This window comes from Salmo salar, chromosome 29, assembly GCF_965601325.2.
Source record: "Salmo salar chromosome 29, fSalSal1, whole genome shotgun sequence".
NCBI classification, from domain to species: Eukaryota; Metazoa; Chordata; class Actinopteri; order Salmoniformes; family Salmonidae; genus Salmo; species Salmo salar.
Window position 1 is genome coordinate 4962501 of NC_138319.1, and position 26382 is coordinate 4988882.

The following is a 26382-nucleotide window of genomic DNA, read 5'->3' on the forward strand; positions in this document are numbered from 1 at the left end:
AAAAGCTAGGTGTCAACTTGTAGTCAAATGTGTCCATGGTTTTGTAGAAGTAACATATCAAAATACACATTTCAATAAGGAATGTGTGATGTGCCTTGTTGGGGAAAGGTCTTCGAAGCAAAAGAGGGATGGGATCTTCCTGTTTGAATAGGATAAATAAAAAATGTTGCAGTCACCCTGAGCGCTGATCTTGACCAGTTCTTCATTCAAAGAGTCTACGTTCTCCTCCAGCTGTCTTTTCTTCTGCTCCACGTTCTGAAGGTACTCTGTCAGGGACTTGATCTTAGCCTCGTGCTGAGGGGGAATTAAAATGGAGCAATACATTGAACCAGGTTTGGGGTCGATTCCATTTAATTCAAGAAGTAAACTGTAATCCGGATCCCAATGTTCCTCATTGCTTTTAATTCACTGAATTAAATAGAAATGACCAAGAGAAGTGACTACATTTTAATTTGAACTACAGCCACCCCATGACACCTTCTCTTAAGACCTCTATCCCAGGAGACGATGGTTACCTGGGAGATGCGTAGCTGACAGGAGGCCAGCTCCTTCTCGTTCTCGTCCATCTTCTCGTTGCTCTCGGCCTGAGTGCTCTCCAGCTGCTTGCTGCGTTTCACCATGGTCTTCACCTCCGACTTCATCTTACTGATGTACAGACGTGCCACTGTGAACTCCTCGTCTATCAGACCACTGCCCTCTTGTTGCTGGAGAAGGGGGGGGGGGGGTGAAGGCACAAATGTAAGACTCAAATGTCATTGTGCAAAAGACATGCATCAGATAGTGTACCTAAAGCATAGCTAAGGATGAAGATACTAATGTTTAGGATGAGGTTAATTGGTATATACAGTACACGAGCCACAAACTTCCACTCTTCAGGATTCCCCAAAAAGCTTCCCTTCCATGATTGGCTGGCAAAGCGCGGAATGATGATACGTACCTTGATGTCATTGCTGCCCACAGCGATGCCGATCTCAGCCAGATCTTTGAGCAGAGATGACATCATCTCAGTGACCCTCTTCTTTTGGTGGTTGGTCATCTCCTTCAGCTTCTGCAGCTCAGAGTCGATGGACACCAGGATACTCTGAGGACGACGACAAAGGACAAGTTTACTTCGACACTTTTGGTTTTCATCCTCCCTTTCTAATCCTGGACTGACTTACACCTGGAACACTAGCTGAGTGAATAGCCAATCAGTGAAAACCAGCAGGATTTCTTACCTAGAGTGTCAGTAGTTGGCATATGACATTATAGGATTTCACAGTCCTAAAATCTCTTGGTGAGTTTAGATTATGAATGACTTGTTCTCCTCTCACCAATTTCTGGTTGAAGGTAGAGAGGAAAGAAAGACATTTAAAAAAAAAAAGGTAAGGTAGACCTATTGGAAAATGGAATCCTTCTCACCGATTTCTGGTTGAGCTCCTCGCTGAGAGCCTCAAACTCCTTAGTCTTGTCCTCCACCTCCTGGCTCTTCTGGTCATAGTTAACAGCCAGCTCCTCCAGGGCTTGTAGCACCTCCTTCACCTCCTCCTTAGACGCCTCATTTTCGGACTGCAGACGGTTCAGCTCTACCTGCAGGTTGTCGTGGTCGCGACGTGATGAGGCCAGCAGCTGGAGAAGGAACACAAATTCAAAGACAGAGCTATGGATACAAGGACTGACCATTCAAGAAAATGTATAGTTCTAACAATGTAGTTATTCACCTTCACATTGTTTACAAACAAAGGAATAAAAAAAAAGCTTAGTTTGGGTTCTGATGAGGCAAGAGTAAAACTAAGCATGTATAAATAATATTTTTCAAGAATGAATGACTATATCTCATTACATTTAAATTCCAAAATCGAATGTATCGCAGCTATCCCAGGACACCTCTTCACTCATCTCCAGCTAATCTATGTGAGCCAGCGATGAACCTCATACTAGCCTCTAAGGACCTGAATCACAACACCACAGTGGATGAGTCCTAAATGGCACCCTATTCCCTAAATAATGCACTACTTTGGACCTATGAGCCACAGGAGGTAGGTGGCACCTTAATCAGGGAGGACGGGCTCATGGTAATGGTTGGAGCGGAATGGGTGGAATGGTATCAAATACGACAAACAAATGGTTTCCGGACAACTGTGTGATCATGCTCGCCGTAGCCGATGTGAGCAAGCCCTTTAAACAGGTCAACATTCACAAGGCCACGGGGCCAGACGGATAACCAGTACATGTGATCCGAGCACGCGGACCAACTGTCACCTAGCACACTTGTCATTCTCAACCTCTCCCTGTCAGTCTGTAATACCTACATGTTTCAAGCAGACCACCATAATCTGTGCCCAAGAAAGCGAAGGTAACCTGCTTAAATGACTACCGCCTCATAGCACTCACGTCAGTAGCCATGAAGTGCTTTGAAATGCTGGTCATGACTCCTATCAACACCATTATCCCGGAAACCCTAGACCCACTCCAATTCACATACCGCCCCAACAGATCCACAGATGACGCAATCTCAATCGCACTCCACACTGCCCTTTCCCACCTGGACAAACACCTTTGTTAGAATGCTGTACATTGACTACAGCTCAGCGTTCAAAACCATAGTGCCCACAAAGCTCATCACTAAGCTAAGGACCCTGGGACAAAACTTCTCCCTCTGCAACTTGACCTCCTGATGGGCCTCCCCTAGGTGGTAAGGGTATGCAACACCACATCTGCCACACTGATCCTCAACACTGGGGCCCCTTCAAGGGTGTGTGTTCAGTCCACTCCTGTACTCCCTGTTCACCCACGACTGCATGGCCAAGCACGACTCCAACACCATCATTAAGTTTGCAGACGACACAACAGTGGTAGGTCTGATCACCGAAAACGATGAGACCTGGCAGCCTGAGTTCTCAATGTGAGCAAGACAAAGGAGCTGATCGTGGACTACAGGAAAAGGAGGGCCGAACAGGAGTAGGTCGAGAGTTTCATGTTCCTTGTGTCCACATCACGAACAAACTATCATGGTCCAAACACATCAAGATAGTTGTTGAAAGGGCACGGCAAACCCTTTCTCCCCCCCCCCCTTCAGGAGACTGAAAATATTTGGCATGGGTCCTCAGATCCTCAAAAGCTTCTATAGCTGCACCACCGAGGGCATCCTGAATGGTTGCATCACTGCCTGCTATGGCAACTGCTCGGCATGAGACCATAATGCACTACAAAGGGTAATGTGTACGGCATAGTACATCACTGGGGCCAAGCTTCCTGCCATCCAGGATCTACAATGTAAGTCGGAAGTTAACAAACTTAGGTCATTAAAACTAGTATTTAAACCACTCCACAAATGTCTTGTTAACAAACTATAGTTTTGGCATGTCGGTTAGGACTTCTACTTCATGCATGACAAGTCATTTTTCCAACAATTGTTTACAGACAGATTATTTCACTGCGTCACAATTCCAGTGGGTCAGAAGTGTACATACACTAAGTTGACTGTGCCTTTAAACTGCTTGGAAAATTCCAGAAAAGGATGTCATGGCTTTAGAAGCTTCTGATAGGCTAATTGACATCATTTGAGTCAATTGGAGGTGGACCTGTGGATGTATTTCAAGGTCTACCTTCAATCTCAGTGCCTCTCTGCTTAACATCATGGGAAAATCAAAAGAAATCAGCCAAGACCACAGGAAAAAAAATTGTAGACCTCCACAAGTCTGGTTCATCCTTGGGAGCAATTTCCAAATGCCTGAAGGCACCACGTTCATCTGTACAAACCCTAGTACGCAAGTATAAACACCATGGGACCACGCAGCCGTCATACCGCTCAGGAAGGAGACGCGTTCCTAGAGATGAACGTACTTTGGTGCGAAAAGTGCAAATCAATCCCAGAACAACAGCAAAGGTCCTTGTGAAGATGCTAGAGGAAACAGGTACAAAAGTATCTATATCCACAGTAAAACGACTCCTATATCGACATAACCTGAAAGGTCGCTCAGCAAGGAAGAAGCCACTGCTCCATAGTCACTATAGAAAAGCCAGACTACGCTTTGCAACTGCACAAAGATCAAAGATCGTACTTTTTGGAGAAATGAAACAAAAAATAGAACTGTTTGGCCATAACGACCATCGTTATGTTTGGAGGAAAAAGGGGGAGGCTTGCAAGCATCATGTTGTGGGGGTGCCTTGCTGCAGAAGGGACTGGTGCACTTCACAAAATAGATGGCATCATGGAGGTAGGAAAATTGTGTGGATATATCTCAAGACATCAGTCAGGAAGTTAAAGCTTGGTCGCAAATGGGTCTTCCAAATGGACAATGACCTAAAGCATGACAAAATGGCTTAACGACAACAAAGTCAAGGTATTGGAGTGGCCATCACAAATACCTGACGTCAATCCTATATTAAATTTGTGGGCAGAACTGAAAAGGCGTGTGTGAGCAAGGAGGCCTACAAACCGGACTCAGTAACACCAGCTCTGTCAGGAGGAAAGGGCCAAAATTCACCCAACTTATTGTGGAAGCTTGTGGAAGGCTACCTGAAACATTTGACCCAAATTACACAATTTAAAAGGCAATGCTACCAAATACTAATTGAGTGTATGTAAACGTATGACCCACTGGGAAAGTGATGAAAGAAATATATCACACTATTATTCTGACATTTCACATTCTTAAAATAAAGTGGTGATCCTAACTGACCTAAGACAGGGAATTTTTACTAGGATTAAATGTCAGGAATTGTGAAAAACTGAGTTAAAATGTATTTGGCTAAGGTGTATGTAAACTTCCGACTTCAACTGTATATACTAGGGAGTGTCAGAGGAAGGCCCACATTTTTTGGTCTAAGACTCCAGTCACCCAAGTCATAGACTATTCTCTCTGCTACCGCACAGCAAGCTGTACCGGCGCGCCAAGTCTAGGTCCAAAAGGCTCCTTAACAGCTTCTACCCCCAAGCCATAAGACTGCTGAACAATTAATAATACCTTGACTAACCTTTATCCCCACACACTGGTATATAACCTAATTTTATTGTGTACTTTTTAATTACATTTTTTAACTGTACTTATTGAAGTGCATTCTTGGTTAAGGGCTTGTAAGTAAGCATTTCACTGCAAGTTCTACACCGGTTGTATTCGGCGCACGTTACAAGTAACATTTGATTTGTTTGAATTCATTCGTTCCGGCAATTAATATGAGCCATCCTCCCCTCAGCAGCCTCCTGTGCTATGGGTCCTGGTCAAAAGTATTGCACTATAAAGGGAATAGGGTGCCATTTGGGACACAGTCACCATCTTATTTAAATCTTTACCTTTGAAGAAGAGAACTACAGGCTGACCAACTTACCACAGCCTCCCTTATGTCTGATGAGGAAGTTCATAAAACTTTCACCAGCGTAAAACTAAAGTGGGCGCGTCAGGTCAGGGTTACAGGAAAGGAACATGTGCGTCCTTTACCGTCCCATTCCAGGTATTTATTGTACTATTACTGTTTCAAATCAGTAGTATGTAAACATAGGCAAGGGGGGATATTTGATTAAGTAATTAATTGATACGGTTTCTTCTGTCTTTGTAAAAGGCTAATGAGAGGAGAAAAGGTGTAGCTCTCGCTTGTAAAAAGCTAACTTGCGATTGTGTTCAGTAAGGAGAAAACTTCTGAAACAGGTAGGTACTTTCAATTGCAGAACATTATGCTATTTTGTGCCCTACTGAACAAGACCCATGCCTGTTATTAATTCCCTACTCAGAATATTCATCTGTAATTCAAATCCAGCCTACCGAAGGCTGAGATGAGACAGTGTTAGATGTCAGATTCTACCCAGGCTGAGTGGTGCCTCTTTAACCCTGCTGTGTCCGGGCTAACCGTCAGCTAACAGTCTGACCCCTCAGACAGGCCTGTACAGGCAGACTGTACAGGCCCTGTTAACAGAGCAGGGAGGCTGGAGGGACACGGCGTAAGTATATGAGTTTGTGGTAGCAAGGGGTCTCACCTCCTCCTGGTCCAGCATCTGCTGCTTTAGTTTCTCTGCCAGCTGGCTCTGCTGGTTGATCTCATCATCCTGATGGAGAGAAGAGAGAGGGGGTGTGTTAATGGTGTTAAGACCAAAGAGTTCTCGTCTCAAATCATCAGCAAAACATATTTTAAAGGTAGACTCAGCATTCTGGCGTTGCCACGAGCAGGACCATAGATATTGCAATGAGCGCGATGCAAGACTTTGCTCTCACAGTGTATATGCGCATGTGCACGGGTTCACTTATCGCTGCTACGTGGTAGCTACGGGAACAAAACAGCAGAGAAGTTGAGCCTTGCGCTTCAACACTCTTAGTTGCTGCGGAAATTGACCAACTGCTGCTGTTCACTTTGTGCATCTACGTCATCGCACTGAATCTACCTTTAAATGACTACCTCATGGAAATCTTTCTGGCACCTCAGTGTACAAGGTCACTGTTGCCATGTGGCTCTGTTGCCATGTGGCTCTGCTACCTCACCTTATCATCCAGCTGCTTGTAGAGTTTAGACAGCTCGGCCTCACACTTCTCCTTCTCTGCGTCGGTCAGTTTAACCCCTGGAATGTTGGGTGAGGGGGCCATCTTCTCATTGTTCACCACGTTGTCTAGAGCCTGGACCTCAGCGTTAGCCTTCTCTTTGTCAAACTGCTCCTCCACCGGCACACTCTCACCTATAGGGGCAGCACAGAGGGAGGGAAAGAGGAAGGGAGGGAGCCACGGAGAGAAGGATGGAGACAGACAGGGTTAGAGAGACAGGGTTAGAAACAAAAGTCAACTTCTGTGGTATCTACACAACATGTAGACTATTTCCTGGGTTGTAGTCATTAGTGCACACCGTAGCAAACTATTTTGCAACGGAAACAGTTTACTCAACACGGTTTACATTGCAAAACCTTTGCTACGGTGTGCAGTACACTAATGAATACGACCCTGTTCAATCCTAAAATAGGACATGAGCGTGATTCATGAAATTATCAGTCATCTTTGAACACTACTTGAATATTGATTTATGGTTTCCATATTTCTTCTCTCATACCATTTCTCCAGCGGTTGAGTTCGTTCTCCAGCCAGGTGACGGTACCCCTCAGGGTTGTGTTCTTCGCCTTCTCTCTTTCATACTTTTTCTTCCACTGTTCTGCCGTCAGCTCCACATTCAGACACACTGTGTTCTTAATGGTCTTAGCTCTGTCACACACATACAAAACAAAGTGTCACCTTTGAAAGTGGGTGTGGCACTGGCAACCACCCATAGACGGATTAGCTGACATCAAGAAAACAATGCGTGCAATTCAAATGGGGCAGAAGTCCGTGTGTTATGATTCTAGGTGGTCAGAAAGCTAGAAACAATGACAAGAAGCTGCCATGTGGGGAATTGTAGGTGGCTTGTTTCAGCTAGTTTTGTCTTGTTCTTGAAACCATGTCTGATGTTATGTCTACTCTAATATGGCAAAGATTCCCTGTAATTAGGTATTTGAGAGACAAGTGCTCATTACGCAATGTATTTATTTTTTCAATAAAAATTGTAGACAAAACATTGTTGACAACATGTAAACTATCTAAGCCAACCCCATCTGTTTTGCCCCATAGTTGCGCACGCATCGGTTTTGTTGCCAAAACAACCAACCCTCCTATAAAGCAAACTGTGTAGACTGTAGCATATTCTGACCATAACAGCCATTGCTAACAATGTACCAACATTCAATTTCCATTTACAAAACTTCCACCCCACCGGTGGTTCTTGGTCATATACAGCAGTGGTTCTCAATCTGGGGTTACTAGTACCCCTGGGGGTATGAGGACTATTCGAAAGGAATTATTGGGAAGATGAATAAGATGTTGGCTAAACATAGGTCTAGTAGTTGCAATCGGTTGCATGATAAGGGGTACAGAGATAAAGGTGATTGGGGATACCGGTTGAGAAAAAAGCTGGGACCCACTAATATACAGTTAAGTACAGGGGCTGAGACTGGTTGTGGGTCGTTTACAGTCCAGGGGCTGAGAGCGTCCTCTACGTACCGCTGTCCGAACATCAGTGTGGACTTTGTCTCAGCCTCGTTGTAGGCGGAGGGCGAGGCACAGATGACCATGGTGGTCCTACAGTTACCACCCAGAGAGTCCTGCAGGATACGGGTCATCTTACTGTCTCTGTAAGGGACATAGGTCTGGAGAAAGGAGGGGAGGGGGACTTGAGCTTCAATCTAAAAACACATCACTTTGTTCTGGAGAATAATACTGAAAACCTGGGCTGAACTCTATGTAATCCAAGAGTAAATTATACCGTATACAGGTACTGAAAACCTAGGATTACAAGTGTTTAGAAATATGCATGTATGACTTGTGCATGAGACACTCCTTTGATTCCTTCCATATTTTATCATTCGTTCCTAACTTGAAAGTATCCTCATTAGAAAAACATGTATTTCTGATGTTCTCCCTTTTGTTAGAACAGCTGTTCGTTGACATGCGTCCCAAATGACACCCTATTCGCAATATAGTGCACTACTTTTGACCAGAGTTTGGTCAAGAATAAGTTCCCTATTTAGGGAATAGGGAGTCATTTACAGTCATTCTCCCCAGCCCCAAGGGGGCAGAGTGGTATTATGTTATCTCACCGAGCCTTCGGCTAGGGCAGAGATGACGTTGCCCAGTGCAGACAGGGATTTGTTGATGTTTTTAGCTTCTTCCAGCACTGCTCCCTCAGCTCCAGTTTTACCCACCTAGACACACAATTTTTAAGAGATCACAATCCAACACACAAGCCCTCATGACAAAACTGGTACAAGACATTACATCACCCAAAATTCGAAGAAACCGCCTCTGTCCCAAATGGCACCCTTTTCTTGATTTAGTGCACTATTTTTATGAAAAGTAGTGCACGATATTGGAAAAAGGGAGCCATTTGGTTGGGTCCCATATCGAACTAAGAAGTAATGCTGCCAGAAATCTTAAAGATGATACAGGACACTACAAACATTGATATTAATTTGTAACAAAAGCAGATCATGAAAAAGGGCAACGAAGCATGAGAAAGGCTTTGCTTGAGTTTAGTGCCATCCTTTGGATTATGATTCGATTACTGCTGTTGTCGTGTGAGTAAGGAGTAACAACATATATGTGCTAAATAGGGTTGAATGGCGGGAACCCAGCTATCGAGATTTACCGCCCAAAAACACTCCCTTTTCCGGGACAAATAACTGCGTGACACCAGTAAATAACATTTTTTACTGTATATAAACAGCATGACGTGAAATGGAACTTAAATTATATGCTATGACTAAATCTTGCTTCTCTCTACATGATCAATAATCAACACTCATGTTGGGAACAGAGCCCATCTCAGTATGGAGTTCAGTTCACAATGCATGCAGACTTCATCACGGTAACTTTTTTCTCTTGTGACAGGTAGGCCTACATTTGCTGCAGCATAGTGTACACTACAGTAATATAAGGACCGAATGCACGTCTAATTACACATCTCCATCTGGCTTTCCAGGGTAACCTTTTTTATTGTAAAGATTTTATTGCAGCTGCAGAGTTTTAAAATGAACCATTACTCAAATATTGTTGCGTTAAATTAAAGCATAGTAGTAGTAGTAGTAGTCTCTCTCACTCTCCAATTCCATTCAAATTGCATCCAAAATAGATACCCAACCTTGAACAGGATGGATATATATAACCTAGCCTACCTCTTTCAAGTAATACATTCAATACAGTATTAGCTTTATATTTAGCTAATGAATGATGAGTTATGCATAATAAGCTTCTAACCTCTGTCTCTTGAGCAATACACATGCACCTGTGCGCCGCTGGCCACTCTCCTTAAAACGCTCCTTAGCTCTTGGAGTCCCATGCAGGAAAACACTTTGTTGACGCAATTTCTTATACCAATAGACTATTGTTTGCTGAATGTTAAATACAGCAACCAATAGAACTCACAGGTAGTTTGAAAGAAGAGCAACACGCAATTGTGGTAGGCTATAGCAGTTATTTATTCAGAGCCATAACAATTCATTCGTTGGGAAAAAAAGTGAAAGCCGTCTGTCTGCATCTAATTCTAGTCCTATATTATTCAAGCATGTCATTAGAATGATGAAGATAAGGACAAAATGTGTTTAATTTAACTGATGAAAGCGAGGAAGGAATGAAGCATTAGGGGTAATATTATGAAAGCTATACAAAGAAGAAAAAAAAACACAAAAATAAATAAATAAAATAAAATAGGGAAGTTCAGACCCCTCGACTTTGTCCACATTTGGTTACATTACAACATTATTCAAAAACATTCATTGTTTTTCTCCCTCAACCTACACAAAATGCCCCATAATGACAAAGCAAAAACAGGTTGATATTTTGCTAAATAAAAAATAAAAAATTCAATATCACATTTACGTAAGTATTCAGACCCTTCACTCAGTACTTTGTTGAAGCACCTTTGGCAGCAATAACAGCCGAGTCTTCTAGGGTATGACGCTACAAGTTTGGTACACCTGTATTTGGGGAGTTTCTCCCATTCTTCTCTGCAGTTCCTCCAAAGCTCTGTCAGGCTGGATGGGGAGCGTCGCTGCACAGCCATTTAAGTCTCTCCAGAGATGTTTGATGGGGTTCAAGTCCGGGCTCTGGCTGGGCCACTCAAGGACATTCAGAGACATGTCCCGAAGCTACTCCTGCATTATCTTGGCTGTGTGCTTAGGGTTGTTGTCCTGTTGCAGGGTGACATTTTTCCCCAGTCTGAGGTCCTGAGCGCTCTGGAGCAGGTTTTCATCAAGGATCTCTGTACTTTGCTCTGTTCATCTTTCCCTCGATCCTGACTAGTCTCCCAGTCACTGCCGCTGAAAAACATCCCCACAGCATGATGCTGCCACCACGCTTCACTGTAGGGATGGTGCAAGGTTTCCTCCAGACGTGACGCTTGGCATTCAGGCCAAAGAGTTCAATCTTGGTTTCATCAGACCAGAGAATCTTGTTTCTTATGGTCTGAGAGTCCTTTAGGTGCCTTTTGGCAAACTCCAAGCGGGCTGTCATGTGCCTTTTACTGAGGAGTGTATAGCATCTAGACACTATACCATAAAAGTCATGATTGGTAGAGGGCTACAGAGACGGTTGTCTTTTTGGAAGTTTCTCCCATCTCCACAGAGGAAGTCTGGAGCTCTGACAGAGAGACCATTGGGTTCTTGGTCACCTCCCTGACCAAGGCCCTTCTCCCCCGATTGCTCAGTTTGGCCAGGCGGCCAGCTCTATGAAGAGTCTTGATGGTTCCAAACTTAGTCCATTTAAGAATGATGGAAGCCACTGTTCTTGGGGACCTTCAACGCTGCAGAAATGTTTTGGTACCCTTCCCCAGATCTGTGCCTCGACACAATCCTGACTCAGAGCTCTAGGGACAATTCCTTCAACCTCATGGCTTGGTTTTTGCTCCGACATGCACTGTCCACTGTGGAACCTTAAAAATACACACACACACACACACACACAGGTGTGCGCCTTCCCAAAATCATGTCCAATAAATTGAATTTACCACAGGTGGTCTCCAATCAAGTTGTAGAAACATCAAGAATGATCAATGGAAACAGGCTGCACCAGAGCTCAATTTCGAGTGTCATAGCAAAGGGTCTGAATACTTATATAAATAAGGTATTTCGTTTTTCATTCATTATAAATTTACACAAAAGAAAATGTTTTCGCTTTGTCATTATGGGGAAGTTTGTAGATTGATGAGGGAAAAAACTATTTATTCAATTTTAGAATAAGGCTGTAAAGTAACAAAATGTGGATAAAGTCAAAGGGGTCTGAATACTTTCCAAACTTTCCAGTTTTGGCGGGAAATACCGGGAGTAAAATTATTTATTTATTGTAAAATACCGGGAAAATGTTAAACCCTAGTGCTAAAGACTCGAGGCAAACCAAGATGTGGTAAAAGTAGCCGTGTCCGAGCCAGAACGGCTCATAGGACAGGAGCATATCTCCTATTTCTGTACTGTGAGGCAGCTTGAGATACTAGCTAGTTGTGGAAGACTAGCTAGTTATGACCAAATGTTCAGATCAATAGCTGCCTGCTAGGCTATATCTACAGTAGGAGAAAGCTGGCATTGTGCAAAAGTGAATGTGTTGAACTTGAACACCAAGATGGAGACAAAGGGAGGAACCAGAGGAAAAGTACACGGAAGAAGAAAAGGCTTATGCTCCATCCCGATTTTCCACAAGTGTGCACCTGCACTCTCCTCATCATGCATTTAAAAGGATTGGTATAAGCACTGGCTGGACTGAGTTAAACACCATTGTAAAATCCATGCCGAAGTGGGCAATTGCACACTTCTGGAAAATGGTGAATGATCAAAACGCAGACACAGAAAGGCACAGAGAAAGAAACGATGGAGCCATACTTTTTCGCTACCGGCCAGATCGACAAGGTAGAGCTTGCCGCTGAGTTTCTGCTCTGTAGCAGTGTTCTCCTGCTTCACGTTGATCTGGAAGATACTGTGACTTCTGGAGCTGTGCTCATTCATGTCTATAAAAGCACACACATACGTTAACACAATATAACAAATATATTGCTAACAGAAACAAAGAACTTGACGGCCATGATTCTGTGAGGAATCTAATGAATTAATGTGCATTTATAAAAGTCTACATTAAGAACATCTTTGATTGCTAGCATCAGTCATAATCTTTCACTTTCAGTTGAAAGGACTGCTCAGTAATGTTTTAGTTTCTAGAGAATACTAGCTTAGTACAAGTTCTACTGTGTATATTAACTTGTGTCTACAGATGTTCCTGATTCCTGGTCAGGAAAACTCCTGGTCCTAATTATGTAACAGCTGTGTAATTGCATCCTAAATGGCACCCTGTTCACTAAATAGTGCATTACTTTCAACCACAACCATATGGACCCTGGTCAAAAATAGTCACTATAAAGAGAAAAAGGTGGCATTTAGGACATGGCTTGGTAGATCAGGAGATGCAGGCGGAGGATCATAATGAACCCATGAGTAGCAGGCGGGACTGAAACGGTCCCAGTATTGGACTGACTCACTTGTGACGGCCACGTGTCGGTTGGATTTGCCCTCGTCAATAGTATCCATGACCTCCTCGGGACTGCAAACAAAGCGCTCGGTACACCCCTGAGGACACAAGGAACCAAGGCACCACTGTGATTTACCATGGTAGACAAAGAGACGATTATGATGAAAAACTTAGATAACATTGACATTAAAGTCACGGATAATCAGGAAGTTATATCAGTATTGTAAAGTGCTTTGACTTTCTCCAACCCACAAATAAGATGCATCCAAAGTAGTACTACTTCCTATGTAAGTGCACTACTTTTGACTTGCGTTCACAAATCCAAAAGTAGTGCACTACAAAGGGAATAGGGTATCATTTGAGACCCACTAATCGAAACGCACACATCTACAGATGTCTTTACATTTCATCCACCTCACCAACCAACCGTTCATGGATCCATCTATGAAACCATTTACCAGTGCATTCGGAAAGTATTCAGAGACTTTTTCCACATTTGGTTACAGCCTTGTTCTAAAATGAATTACATTGATGAGGATAAATTAATCTACACACAATACCCCAAAATAACAAAGTGTCATGTTTAGACATTTTTGCAAATTCATAAAAAAACTAAAAATACCCTATTTGCATAACTATTCAGACCCTTTGCTATGAGACACGAAATTGAGCTCTGGTGCAACCTGTTTCCATTGATTATACTTCAGATGTTTCTACAACTTGATTGGAGTCCACCTGTGGTAAATTCAATTCATTGGATCGATTTGGAAAGGCACGCACACACGTCTATATATTGGTCCAGTTCATAGAGCAAAAACCAAGCCATTAGGTCGAAGGAATTGTCCGTAAAGCTCAAGGCAGGATTGTGTTAAGGCACAGATCTGGAGAAGGGTACCAAAAAAAATGTCTGCAGTACTTTAGGTCCCCAAGTGGCCTTCATCATTATTAAAGGAAATAAGTTAAGTACCACAAAGACTTTTCCTAGAGCTGTCTGCACGGCCAAACTGCGCAATCACGGGAGAAGGGCCTTGGTCAGGGAGGTGACCAAGAACCCGATGGTCACTTTGACAGAGCTCCAGAGTTCCTCTGTGGAGATGGTTGTCCTTCTGGAAGTTTCTCCCATCTCTGCAGCACTCCACCAATCAGGCCTTTGTGGTAGAGTGGCCAGACAGAAGCCACTCCTCAGTAAAATGCACATGACAGCCCACTTGGAGTTTGCCAAAAGGCACCTAAAGACTCTCAGACCATAAGAAACAAGATTCTCTGGTTAAATGAAACCAAGATTGAACTCTTTGGCCTGAATGCCAAGTGTCACGTCTGGAAGAAACCTGGCACCATCCCTACGGTGAAGCATGGTTGTGGCAGCATCATGCTGTGAGGATGTTTTTCAGCGTTAGGGACTGGGAGACTAGTTATGGTCGAAGCAAAGATGAATGAAGCAAAGTACAGAGAGATCCTTGATGAAAACCTGCTCCAGAGTGCTCAGGACCTCAGACTGGGGCAAAGGGTCACCTTCCAACAAGACAATGACCTTAAGAACACAGCCGTGACACCGCATGAGTGGCTTCGGGGCATGTCTCGAGTGGCCCAGCCAGAGCACGGACTTGAACCCGATCTAACATCTCTGGAGAGGCCTGAAAATAGCTGTGCAGCAACGCTCCACATCCAACCTGACAGAGCTTGAGAGGATCTGCAGAGAAGAATGGGACAAACTCCCGAAATACAAGTGTGCCAAGTAGAGGTCGACCGATGATTTTTCAACGCTGTTACTGATTATTGGAGGACCAAAAACGCCGGTACCGATTAATCGGACAATTTAAAAAAATAATTATAATAATTATAATGACAATTACAACAATACATCAATAAAATCTATTTAGCCTCAAATAAAAAATGAAACGCGTTCAATTTGGTTTAAATAATGCAAAACAAAGTGTTGGAGAAGAAAGTAAAAGTGCAATATGTGCCATGTAAGAAAGCTAACGTTTAAGTACCTTGCTCAGAACATGGGAACATATGAAAGCTGGTGGTTCCTTTTAACATGAGTCTTCAATATTCCCAGGTAAGAAGTTTTAGGTTGTAGTTATTATAGGACTATTTCTCTCTATACGATTTGTATTTCATATACCTTTGACTATTGTATGTTCTTATAGGCACTTTAGTCTTGCCAGTGTAACAGTATAGCGTCGGTCCCTCTCCTCGCTCCTACCTGGGCTTGAACCAGGAACACATCGACAACAGCCACCCTCGAAGCAGCGTTACCCATGCAGAGGAAGGGAAAAACCTACTCCAAGTCTCAGAGGGAGTGACGTTTGAAACGCTATTAGCGCGCACCCGGCTAACTAGCTAGCCATTTCACATCGGTTACACCAGCCTAATCTTGGGAGTTGATAGGTTTGAAGGGGTGGGTATAATTTGTGGAACGTTCCAACAGGAATCTGTTCCAAAAAACGTAAAGTAAAAGGTTTCCAACCAACAACGCATACAAAGTAGCAACGCATACAAACCTAACTAACTAGCTGCCGAATAGGCATCAACTCACCACGTAGCTTATTCTTAATGTTTGTCCATAGGCAAACAGACATGTGAGGACAGACATTTTTCGGAATAAACGTGATGAGTGAAAAACGCAATGAAATAGACCACTCCCTACCCGGTATCTTATTCTGCCCTCGCGTTACAGGTAGTCAGCCTGTTAATCCTTGTGGAGTGCAATGTAAGGCAGGTGGTTAGAGCGTTGGACTGGTAACCGAAGGTTGCAAAAACGAATCCCCCCTGAACAAGGCAGTTAACCCCCGTTTCTAGGCCGTCATTGTAAATAAGAATGTGTTCTTAATCTGACTTGCCTAGTTAAATAAAGGTGTAAAAAAAATAAAAATCGGCAAATCGGTGGCCAAAATACCAATTACCGATTGTTATGAAAACTTGAAATCGGCCCTAATTAATCGGCCATTCCGATTAATCGGTCGACCTCTAGTGCCAAGTTTGTAGTGTCATACCCAAGACTCGAGGCTGTAAATCGCTGCCAAATGTGCTTGAACAAAGTACTAAGCAAAGGGTCTGAAAACTTATGTAAATGTGCAAACATTTCTGAATACCTGTTGTTTTTGCTCTGTCATTATTGATAGTGTGGGAGAAGATTGTTGAGGGAACAAAACAATTTAATACATTTTAGAGTAAGGCTGTAACAAAATGTGGAAAAAGTCAAGGGTCTGAATACTTTCCGAATGCACTGTAGATGTGTTTGGTTCACTTGACCATAAATAAGACTTACCTTGACATAGGGCACCCTGTTTTTATCCTCATGTACAGACAGGTTGTTCTTAGTTACTGCAGAGGGAAGAAAAAAAAACATTTTATTATTGCAGTTATTACATTACTTATTATGTTGATCACAATATTAACAAGGAATCATCAACAGGCAGGTACCAGCATTTAGAAGCACAAAGCAGCCACAACATGTTTTATTTTTTTCATCTGAATGCTGCAGAATATAAGTTCACTGTCTAGACAAAATCAACTCAATTGAAGTACAGTTGAAGTCAGTTTGTCACAATTCCTGACATTTAATCCTAGTAAGAATTCCCTGTCTTAGGTCAGTTAGGATCACCCCTTTATTTTAAGAATGTGAAATGTCGGAATAATAGTAGAGAGAATAATTTATTTCAGCTTTTACTTCTTTCATCACATTCCCAGTTGGTCAGAAGTTTACATACACTCAATTAGTATTTGGTAGCATTGCCTATAAATTGTTTAACTTGGGTTAAACGTTTTGGTTAGCCTTCCACAAGCTTCCCACAATAAGTTGGGTGAATTTTGGCCCATTCTTCCTGACAGAGCTGGTGTAACCGAGTCAGGTTTGTAGGCCTCCTTGCTCGCACACACTTTTTCAGTTCTGCCCACAAATATTCTATAGGAATGACATCAGGGCTTTGTGATGGCCACACCAATAGCTTGACTTTGTTGTCCTTAAGCCATTTTTCCACAACTTTGGAAGTATGCTTGGGGTCATTGTCCCCATACTTAGTAAACTTCTGACCCACTGGAATTGTGACACAATGAATTAAAAGTTAAATAATCTGTCTGTAAACAATTGTTGGAAAAATTACTTGTGTCATGCACAAAGTAGATGTCCTAACCGACTTGCCAAAACTATAGTTTGTTAACAAGAAATGTGTGGAGTGGTTGAAAAACGAGTTTTAATGACACCAACATAAGTGTATGCAAACTTCTGATTTCAACTGTATGTATGTGTGTGAGGGGGAGTAATTACCCAATAGATGATGTCTGCGTCCCAAATGGCACCCTATTCCCTATACAGTGCACACATTTTCACCAGAGCCCTTCCCGTCCTGGTGAAAAGTAATGGACTATATGAAATAGTGCGCCATTTGGGACACCCCCTAAATCTCCAGAATGGTCAAATGAGGACGCTTGCTGTGCCGTAACATACAGTACGTACCATCCAGTAGGTCCTTGATCCTGTCCAGGTAAATTTCAAAATATGAAACCTGCAACAGAGAGTCCTCTGATTAGAAACAATCTAGCTGGGCAGTGTTTTTGATTCGGATTATGTAGCTGATGTGGAATAGCTAGCTAGTTAGTAGATTCACAGGGCGCGCTCAGGCTTGAGGTACATTTCCGAATCACTTGAGGCCAGCTGTGTGGTTGAAGTGCTCCATACCTTGATATGGAACTCCAGGTTCTCGTCCATTGAGTAGATGTAGTTGAAGATGTCCTGGACTATTCTGGGGATGATCCCCATTCCATCCGGGTCATGGAGGCTACCCTTTACAGGACAAAGACAGGTTTCCGTCAAACTTAGAACAGTTGAAAGCAGGGTTGGGGTCAATTTTATTTAAATTCCGTCAACGCAGGAAGTAACCTGAAATTCCAATTTTACACGACTTTATTTGAGAGCATTTTAGGAATTTCAGTTTACTTCCTTCATTGACAATTTAAATGGAATTGACCCCAATCCTGGTTGAAATCATTTGACCAAACCCATTAAGATAGAAGCATGAAGCATGTAGAATTTTATAGGCCTCGCTCTCCCTCACCTCCATGGTGTGCGTTTTTCCAGACGATGTCTGCCCAAAGGCAAATATAGTCCCGTTGTAGCCCTCAAGGACATCTGTATGTAGCAAAAGACATTGAGAACTTAAAACAATTACTTTAAAAACTGCCGAGAAGGTTTGCACTGGTAGGACAGTGCCACAGGATAGTACCTTTCACAATCTTCTGAGCAGAGGCTTTGTACATCTGCTCCTGTGTCGTATTGGACCCGAACACTCGGTCAAACATGAACGGTTTACCCTGTAAGACGAGAGGGAAAGTCAAATCAGCAACAAAGTATACTTAGTAGGCCTCTCAAGAACAACAAGGTGATTAGGAAAAGTATCCAAAACAGAATTACTGTAACTTGCACCAATGTTGACATTTACTTCGGGCTGGGTAGTATCCTGTATTTTACTATACCACACACACAGGTATTGATGCAAGGACCGGTTTGGGTTTCTATATGACCTTTTATAACAGTATTTTAAGACTGACCACATTAAGTCAACTGGTCAATTGTTTGGTTGATCAAGGTTTTTTCTTGAGCAGTGGCAAATATATCTTTTAAAAAAAAATGTTATGGCACACGAGACACCCGTCTGATTCACGCCTGTCTGAGTGAACTAATCCATTGCGTAGACAGCACACCAGTAGTACATTTACCATTTTTTCAGATTATTTTAAATTTACCATCATTGTTTTTATATCCATTGAGAATGACAATAGTTTAACCTATTGAAAAAAATTGTTGCAGTGCTCTACCTTTCAATAAACCACTCAGCATGAAACATGAAACTCGGCATGAAACGTCATAAAAAAAGGCCAACATGATTACTTTTTATCCCTTAGCCTACAGCTGCATCTGTCAGGAGCTCACTGATGCAGGAAACTGAGGGCCCAGAATATCTTCTACGTTGTAAGTTTGCTAGCATGAGCTTCGGGCCTGACTAAGTTTAAATAGTTGAAACAATGTTTGAAGTTCCTCGCAGACAGGCCATGTGTAGCCAATGTGATTTATAGGATATTCCTATAATTTTTTTAAATCAGGACATTTTCCACATGCTGGCTGCAATGTTTTTATTTGTTGGCTTTATGTAGGCTACTTTTACATATAGGCAATGGCAATAAAAGCTTAGAAGTGTCATTTTCATTAATTAACCACATGACATTGATTTTGAGATAAGATTTTATTATAAATTAAATGACTGTTCCACAAAAAGGGGCATTTGAAAATCAGTAGAAATGGTACGATAACTTGGCACTCCGAATTGAAAAATTTGCCGGCAACTTCAGGAGCATAATGGAAGAACCTGCAAAGGACAGCAGCAGAAGGGGAGGGCATCAGACAAGCTCAATATTCAAACATAGCGTGTTGATACATGGAAAAATACATACAAATTTAGACCAATCAACAGCCCTACGGTATTTCAATGTTTGGTTTGTTAAATGTGACACGCCAATCTGCCAAGTGTAACGTCCATTTTTGTGTTTGCTACTTGAACCATCCTTCTCCCCTCTTCTACTTTCCACACCAAGCCCTGCCCCGTCACTCAGGGAGAGCAGTTGTGTGACCACGGAGTCACGAGCACTTGCCGACAAGTTGCCATTCACAAGATGTGGGTCACAACAATGCTGCTTTCTACTTTGCTTCTTAATATAAATCCACAAGCAAATAGTGTATCTTACTGTCTGCAAACTGCAAGTTTGTCTTCGCAGGTTGTAGCTAAAATAAATTGTGTTAGACGTTAAAGCTATTTGCTTTTTAGCTGGCTAGCTAGTTCAACTGTACAAGAGTCAGAGCAAATGTAGCTAGCTAATACAGCCTGATACCAGTGCTCGTGTATGCCTAAATAAGCATGTTGCAACGATATCTTGTATAATCAGAGGGATAGGTGAAGCCTGAATGGGTTAGCTACGGAAAACATGTAATGTAACATCTAATTAGAGTCCCCTGGTCAACACTTTGGTTCCTACCCGGTCATGTCAAACAATGTAGTCAAAGTGCTGCCCACTATATTCTAACAATAGAAATTTGAACATAATTATATTTCTCTGATCTAATAGTTCACATAAGTCCTTTGTTCTAAATCGCAAGTCAAAATTGCAATTTGACCTACATTCTCACCCATATGATGCAGTGTGGAAATGATAAAACGAGGGCAGGAAATGCAGAATTTCATGAAAATGCTACATTTGGAAGGGGGGGGGGGGGGGGGGTTGAAGTTGGAGTGAACAGTATAAAAAGGCGCTCGCACACTAGTTTCGGTTTGCTCCTAGCATTACTTGGCTAGGCGAAGCGAATGCATGTGCCTCGCATACTCCCTTAAAAGATTGCATGAAAAACAAGGACAAACCATAATATTGCTGCTCGATACGCCGTAGCACCAGTTCTTCAAAAGTGAGTCAGAATAGTCCGAAGATTATTCAAGAAATCTGTAATTAATTTGACCTTTTGCCAAGATCTTAGTCTTGGAATTTTACATCCAACTAAGCTGTTTGGTGCAGTATTTCTCAAGTGAAAACTTGCATGAAAAATTGTCTCTTGTTGATGACAAACACCTCATTGAATAATCCCTACTAGTAGTAGTACAGTTGACCAATCACCGACGAAGGGGCTTAGACTTGGGTTACCAAACTTTGACTTGTCTCAGGAAAATGTGTGAGCAAATAGCCCCCCAAAAAACCTCATGTGCGAACCGGCAGGCCACATTTTGACTGGGAAACCTTAAAAGATGGGAGAAAGCCCCATTGAAATCACTTAGAATGTATGTGTTGCCACGCTAGGGACATGCACTACTCAAAGCATTTTATTACTTTTCTTCAAAAACATAAAGCTGTCAAAATATTGTGATACATTTTTGCCATATCTCCCTACATTTACTTGAGCCCTTTTATCTGAGGTTACATAGGCCTACTGATACAGCCTAGCTTATTATACATTTACATTTTAGTCATTTAGCAGACGCTCTTATCCAGAGCGACTTACAGTAGTGAATGCGTACATTTCATACATTTTTTTTTCCCCTCCCGTGGTGGTGTGTATACTGTATAGGCCTAATAGCCAGGTCTAATTAAAATGTTATATATATATATATATATATATATATGACACCGGACCTCCATTTTAATACTTTACCATTATTCTAGAATAAACAAAATCAACCAACAAATGAAAAAAAAAAACAGGTACAGTGCATTCGGACCCCTTTACTTTTCCCACATTTTGTTATTTTACAGCCTTATTCTAAAATGGATTACATTTGGGGGTTTTCCTCATAAATCTACACAATACCCCATAATGAGCAACAACATTTTTGTAAATGTATAAAAATTTAAAAAAATGGACTTCCTGCATGGAATTCTGGGGAAAGGCTGCGTGCTGATCAAGCTCTGACAATTTGACTAAATTAAACTTTGAGTTATAAGTACATACTTGACCTAAACTGGACTGGCAATGAGTAAGGATAAATATTCAAGTGAAAGATGGTATCGAAGGTAAACACGGTGAATTAAGTCGATCACCGAGCCCAACTCCACGATGTGGTAGAGGCTGCCATCACAGCCAAAACAGTGATGGGAGGTTCATCTCATGGTAGAATTGAAAATATTTTGACGAGAAACAGCCACCTCACTCGGCAAAATGCAAATCTCTATTGATGGCATTAAGACTACTCGAGAGAAAAATGATAAACGGATGACCCACATTGAAAAGAAGAATGAGGAACACGACGAAAAGTGAATACAAGACCAGGCTATTAGCTACGTGATGGGCCAGGTATAGCAATTGCAAAAGGGAGAATTGTTGGAAAACTTTTCACGTCGTAATATCATTTTTGGGGTCGAAACCAATGCAGAAAGGGGGCAGAAAATGTATACATTTGTGGACAAGATTCTGAGGGAGATCTTGGAAATCGATACTGCAACACCTTTGGTCATAGAGGGGGCCCACAGAACCGCACACCTGAAGCCCAGAGCAGGCCCGGAGCGAAGGACAGAGGCCAGCGCTGTCATCGTGCGCCTTCTCAACGAAACAGGATATAATGCAGCTGTCTAGAACCAAGGGACAACTATTCTACAAAGACAACCGCATATCTATCTTTAATGACTATTCTGCAGAGCTTTTGCGGAAGAGAAAAGATTACAACATGATCAAGAAAGAACTGGCAGCCAAAAACGACATATACCCTGATGTTCCCTGCGAAGCTGCAGGTCACCCATGAGAGCAAAATGCACATCTTGGATTCTGTACATGTTGCCGAATCCATCCTGCGCTCCATTGAAATTACAACACCTTCCAGATCAAAGGATGATTAAATAATTATTCAATCTGGAAAAAAACAGTATAGCCTGCTTTCCTCATTCCCACTTTTAGTAGGCTTCAGAATACAGATTTTCAATGTTTTACGGCAATTACATATAGGCTACCCAAGTGTGGGTTAGTCAAAATATTAGAATAAAATGTGCTGATCCTTTATGTATTTATACAAGGCTTTTGGAATACTTTTAATTTCCAGCGTTTAACCCTTACTGTTTAGGACAGCCTGCTTTAGAAGCTGAGACAGTTAAGCCATTCTGTTTTTTTACAGCCTAATATTATTTGAGTTGGGAGAGCCTATTAAATGTTATGGGCTCTTCCCCTTTGTTTCTTATTCATTTTTACATACAGGCTACTCTTTAAATGATAGGTCGCTGAAGTTTAAGCAGTGAACCATTGTGGGGTACACAAGGCATTTCTAGGTCTTGTGGAATATTTTGGTTCAACTATCCCCAATTCAATAGAATTGCAATCCTCTGCATGCACAGTGCACAGCTGATTCTCAAGACCTTGCACACTAATGAGATGTTATTGAGCCCACACTACTATACTGTCTGAGCCAAGGACTACATGCTTTCTGGTAAGTTTTGAACAATACTAGGTGGGGTGAATATATTTTATATCACATACATGTTTTTGTTAACTAGTAAATAGTAGCCTACAGCAAAGTGTGTTTAAATCATTTCTAACTTGTTAAAACCTCTTGGGGCTAGGGGGCAGTATTGAGAATTGTGAAAAAAATATGTGCCCATTTTTAACTGCCTCCTACACCAACTCAGAAGCTAGAATATGCATATTATTGTTCAGGTTTGGATAGAAAACACAGAATTTTCTAAAACTGTTTGAATGGTGTCTGTAAGTATAACAGAACTCATATGGCAGTCAAAACCCTGAGACAAATTCTGACAGGAAGTGGATACCTGATGTGTTGAATTACCTTTAAGCCTATGCCATTGAAACACAGGGGCTTATTAATTTTTGAGTACTTCCTATTGCTTCCACTAGATGTCACCAGTCTTTAGAAAGTGTTTTGAGTCTTATACTGTGAGAACTGAACGAACAAGAGCCTTGGAACGGTGGTGGCCGATTAGGCTCTGGCGCGCGAGTTCATGTTTGGTACTCTCGTTCCAAAACGTTTTAAAAGAGAATGCAAACGTCCGCCTTGAATATGATTCATGTTCTGGTTAAAAAAGGCACTAATGATTTATGCTATACAACGTTTGACATGTTTGAACGAACGTAAATATTTTTTTCCCCCTCGTTCATGACGAGAAGTCCGGCTGGCATAGATCATGGGCTAACACAGAGCTTTTTGGACATAAATTATGAGCTTTTTCGAACAAAACTACATTTGTTATGGACCTGGGATTACTGGAAGTGACATCTGATGAAGAGAATCAAAGGTAATGGATTATTTACATAGTATTTTCGATTTTAGATCTCTCCAACATGGCGGTTAGTCTGTATCGCAAAGCGTATTTTTCTGGGCGCAGTCCTCAGATTATTGCAAAGTGTGATTTCCCAGTAAGGTTATTTTTAAATCTGGCAATCCGGTTGCGTTCAAGAGATGTAAATCTATAATTCTTTGAATGACAATATAATATTTTACCAATGTTTTCGAATAGTAATTATTTAATTTGTTGTGCTGCTTGACTGGCGGTTATTGGAGGGAAAAGATTTCCTCAACATCAACGCCATAGTAAAACGCTGTTTTTGGATATAAATATGAACTTGATAGAACAAAAAACGCATGCATTGTCTAACATAATGTCCTAGGAGTGTCATCTGATGAGATTGTAAAAGGTTAGTGCATCATTTTAGCTGGTTTTCTGCTTCTGGTGACGCCTGTCTTTGAATTGACAAAACATTACACAGCTATTGTCAATGTACTCTCCTAACATAATCTAACTTTATGCTTTTGCTGTAAAGCCTTTTTGAAATCGGACAACGTGGTTAGATTAAGGAGATGTTTATCTTTCAAAGGGTGTAAGATAGTTGTATGTTTGAGAAATTTGAATTATGACATTTAATTGTTTTCAAATTTGGCGGTCTTGATATTTCACCTGTTGTTGATTGGGTGTACCAGGGGTGGGACGCTTGCGTCCCACATAGCCCATAGAGGTTAACAATTTCTGCTAGTTAGTTTGCTACCATGTGGGTTTTAGCTTGCTTGACCCTTCTGAGGAGTGTTTATTCACCTGTTTCCATACATCATTTTAAAACATTTCTTACAAAGGAGTTGTTTAATCTAGCGGCTTAACTATTTATCTGTACATGGAATAGTATTATATTTTTTTTATTATTATTATTATAATTTTTTTTTTTTTTACACACAAAAAAAATGTACAGGAAAATGCCACGGGCACTAACTGATGTGTGGAGACATTTCATTGCAGCTAAGGTAGAAGGAAAAGCTGTGTACATTTGCAAATTCTGTGACAAATCATATGTGAAGAACGCAAAGATGCAGAATCATCTGGCCAAGTGCATAATGTCCCCTCAGTGCTCACAACAAGCATCCAATGACAAAAGTCCCTCAAATTCATAATTTTCACCTTGAATAGAAGTAGACACCTTATCGATAGCAACAGCTCACGGTCCTCCTGGAATCAGAAGATTTTTTTGGACTCAGTGGAGGAACGTAGCCAGAGAAATGCTGATGAATGTCTTGCTCGAGCTGTGTATGCAACGAGTTCACCTTTGATGCTCACAGGCAATGCGTATTGGAAGAGATATCTGAATGTTCTTCGTCCAGCATACACCCCTCCAACCAGACATGCTTTATCTACTCATTTGCTGGATGCAGAGTTCAACAGAGTTCAAGTGAATGTCAAGCAAATCATAGAGAAAGCAGACTGTATTGCAATTATCTCTGATGGGTAGCCGAATGTTCGTGGGCAAGGAATAATTAACTACATCTCCACCAGTATTCTACAAGAGCACAGACACACCGGCCTCTATATTGCAGATGAGCTGAAGGCAGTCATCAATGCCCTTGGACCACAGAAAGGATATGCACTGGTGACAGACAACGCTGTGAACATGAAGGCTGCTTGTTCTAACCCTCACATCACACCCATTGGCTATGCTGCTCATGCATTGAATCTGCTCCTCAAGGACATCATGGCACTGAAAACAATGGATACACTACAAGAGAGCCAAGGAAATGGTTAGGTATGTGAAGGGTCATCAAGTTATAGCAGCAATCTACCTCACCAAGCAAAGTGAGAAGAATAAGAGAACCACATTGAAGCTGCCCAGCAACACCCGTGGGGGTGGTGTTGTCATCATCATGTTTGACAGTCTCCTGGAGGGGAAGGAATCTCTCCAAGAAATGGCCATATCACAGTCTGCCGATATGGACAGCCCATCAAGACGATCCTCCTGGATGAGTGGTAAATAGCCTGAAACCAGTAACAGTAGTCATTGCACGGATTGAGGGTCGACAATGCCATCCTGTCTGATGTTCAGACTCTGCTTTTTGAGCCTGACAACGAGCCATGCTCAACAAGGTTGGAAAGTGACAGTGAAGATGAGGCCTAAGAGTCTGGACATTGACGAGGTCCAGAGAGAAGACATGGAAACCTGAGAGGAAGACAACCAAAGCTTTATATTCTAGACTGTCAAACGTTTTTGGGAGATGCTATGTATTATTGGGGATCATTCAATATTCCCTTTTGTTGTTCAGTGAAATCATCCCATTTGGCAAACTGTCACAAGCGGGCTGTCATGTGCCTTTTACTGAGGAGTGGCTTCCGTCTGGTCACTCTACCATATAGGCCTGATTGGTGGAGTGCTGCTGAGATGGTTGTCCTTCTGAAAGATTCTCCCATTTCCACAGAGGAACTCTGGAGCTCTGGCAGTGTGACCATTGGGTTCTTGGTCCCATCCCTGACCAAGGCCCTTCTCCCTCGATTGCTCAGTTTGGCCAGCTCTAGGAAGAGTCCTGGTGTTTCCAAACTTATTCCATTTAAGAATGATGGAGGCCACTATGTTCTTGGGGACTCAACACTGCAG

The 26382-nt window shown here is 42.0% G+C and overlaps 1 protein-coding gene across 1 annotated transcript in view; it reads right to left on the minus strand.

Annotated features, from left to right (window-relative positions):
• Positions 1-26382, minus strand: part of LOC106590040 (kinesin-1 heavy chain) — a 53024-nt gene that overhangs the window by 9013 nt on the left and 17629 nt on the right. The window contains exons 2-17 of the mRNA XM_014180536.3: positions 18221-18308; positions 18053-18126; positions 17677-17781; positions 17455-17503; positions 16267-16322; positions 13003-13090; positions 12353-12477; positions 8585-8689; positions 7989-8134; positions 7009-7157; positions 6453-6643; positions 5954-6022; positions 1402-1608; positions 938-1081; positions 516-704; positions 177-294 (exon numbers count right to left, since the gene is read on the minus strand). Coding sequence (XP_014036011.2) covers positions 177-294; positions 516-704; positions 938-1081; positions 1402-1608; positions 5954-6022; positions 6453-6643; positions 7009-7157; positions 7989-8134; positions 8585-8689; positions 12353-12477; positions 13003-13090; positions 16267-16322; positions 17455-17503; positions 17677-17781; positions 18053-18126; positions 18221-18308 — 1903 coding nt within the window. The remainder of the gene's footprint in view (positions 1-176; positions 295-515; positions 705-937; positions 1082-1401; positions 1609-5953; positions 6023-6452; positions 6644-7008; positions 7158-7988; positions 8135-8584; positions 8690-12352; positions 12478-13002; positions 13091-16266; positions 16323-17454; positions 17504-17676; positions 17782-18052; positions 18127-18220; positions 18309-26382) is intronic.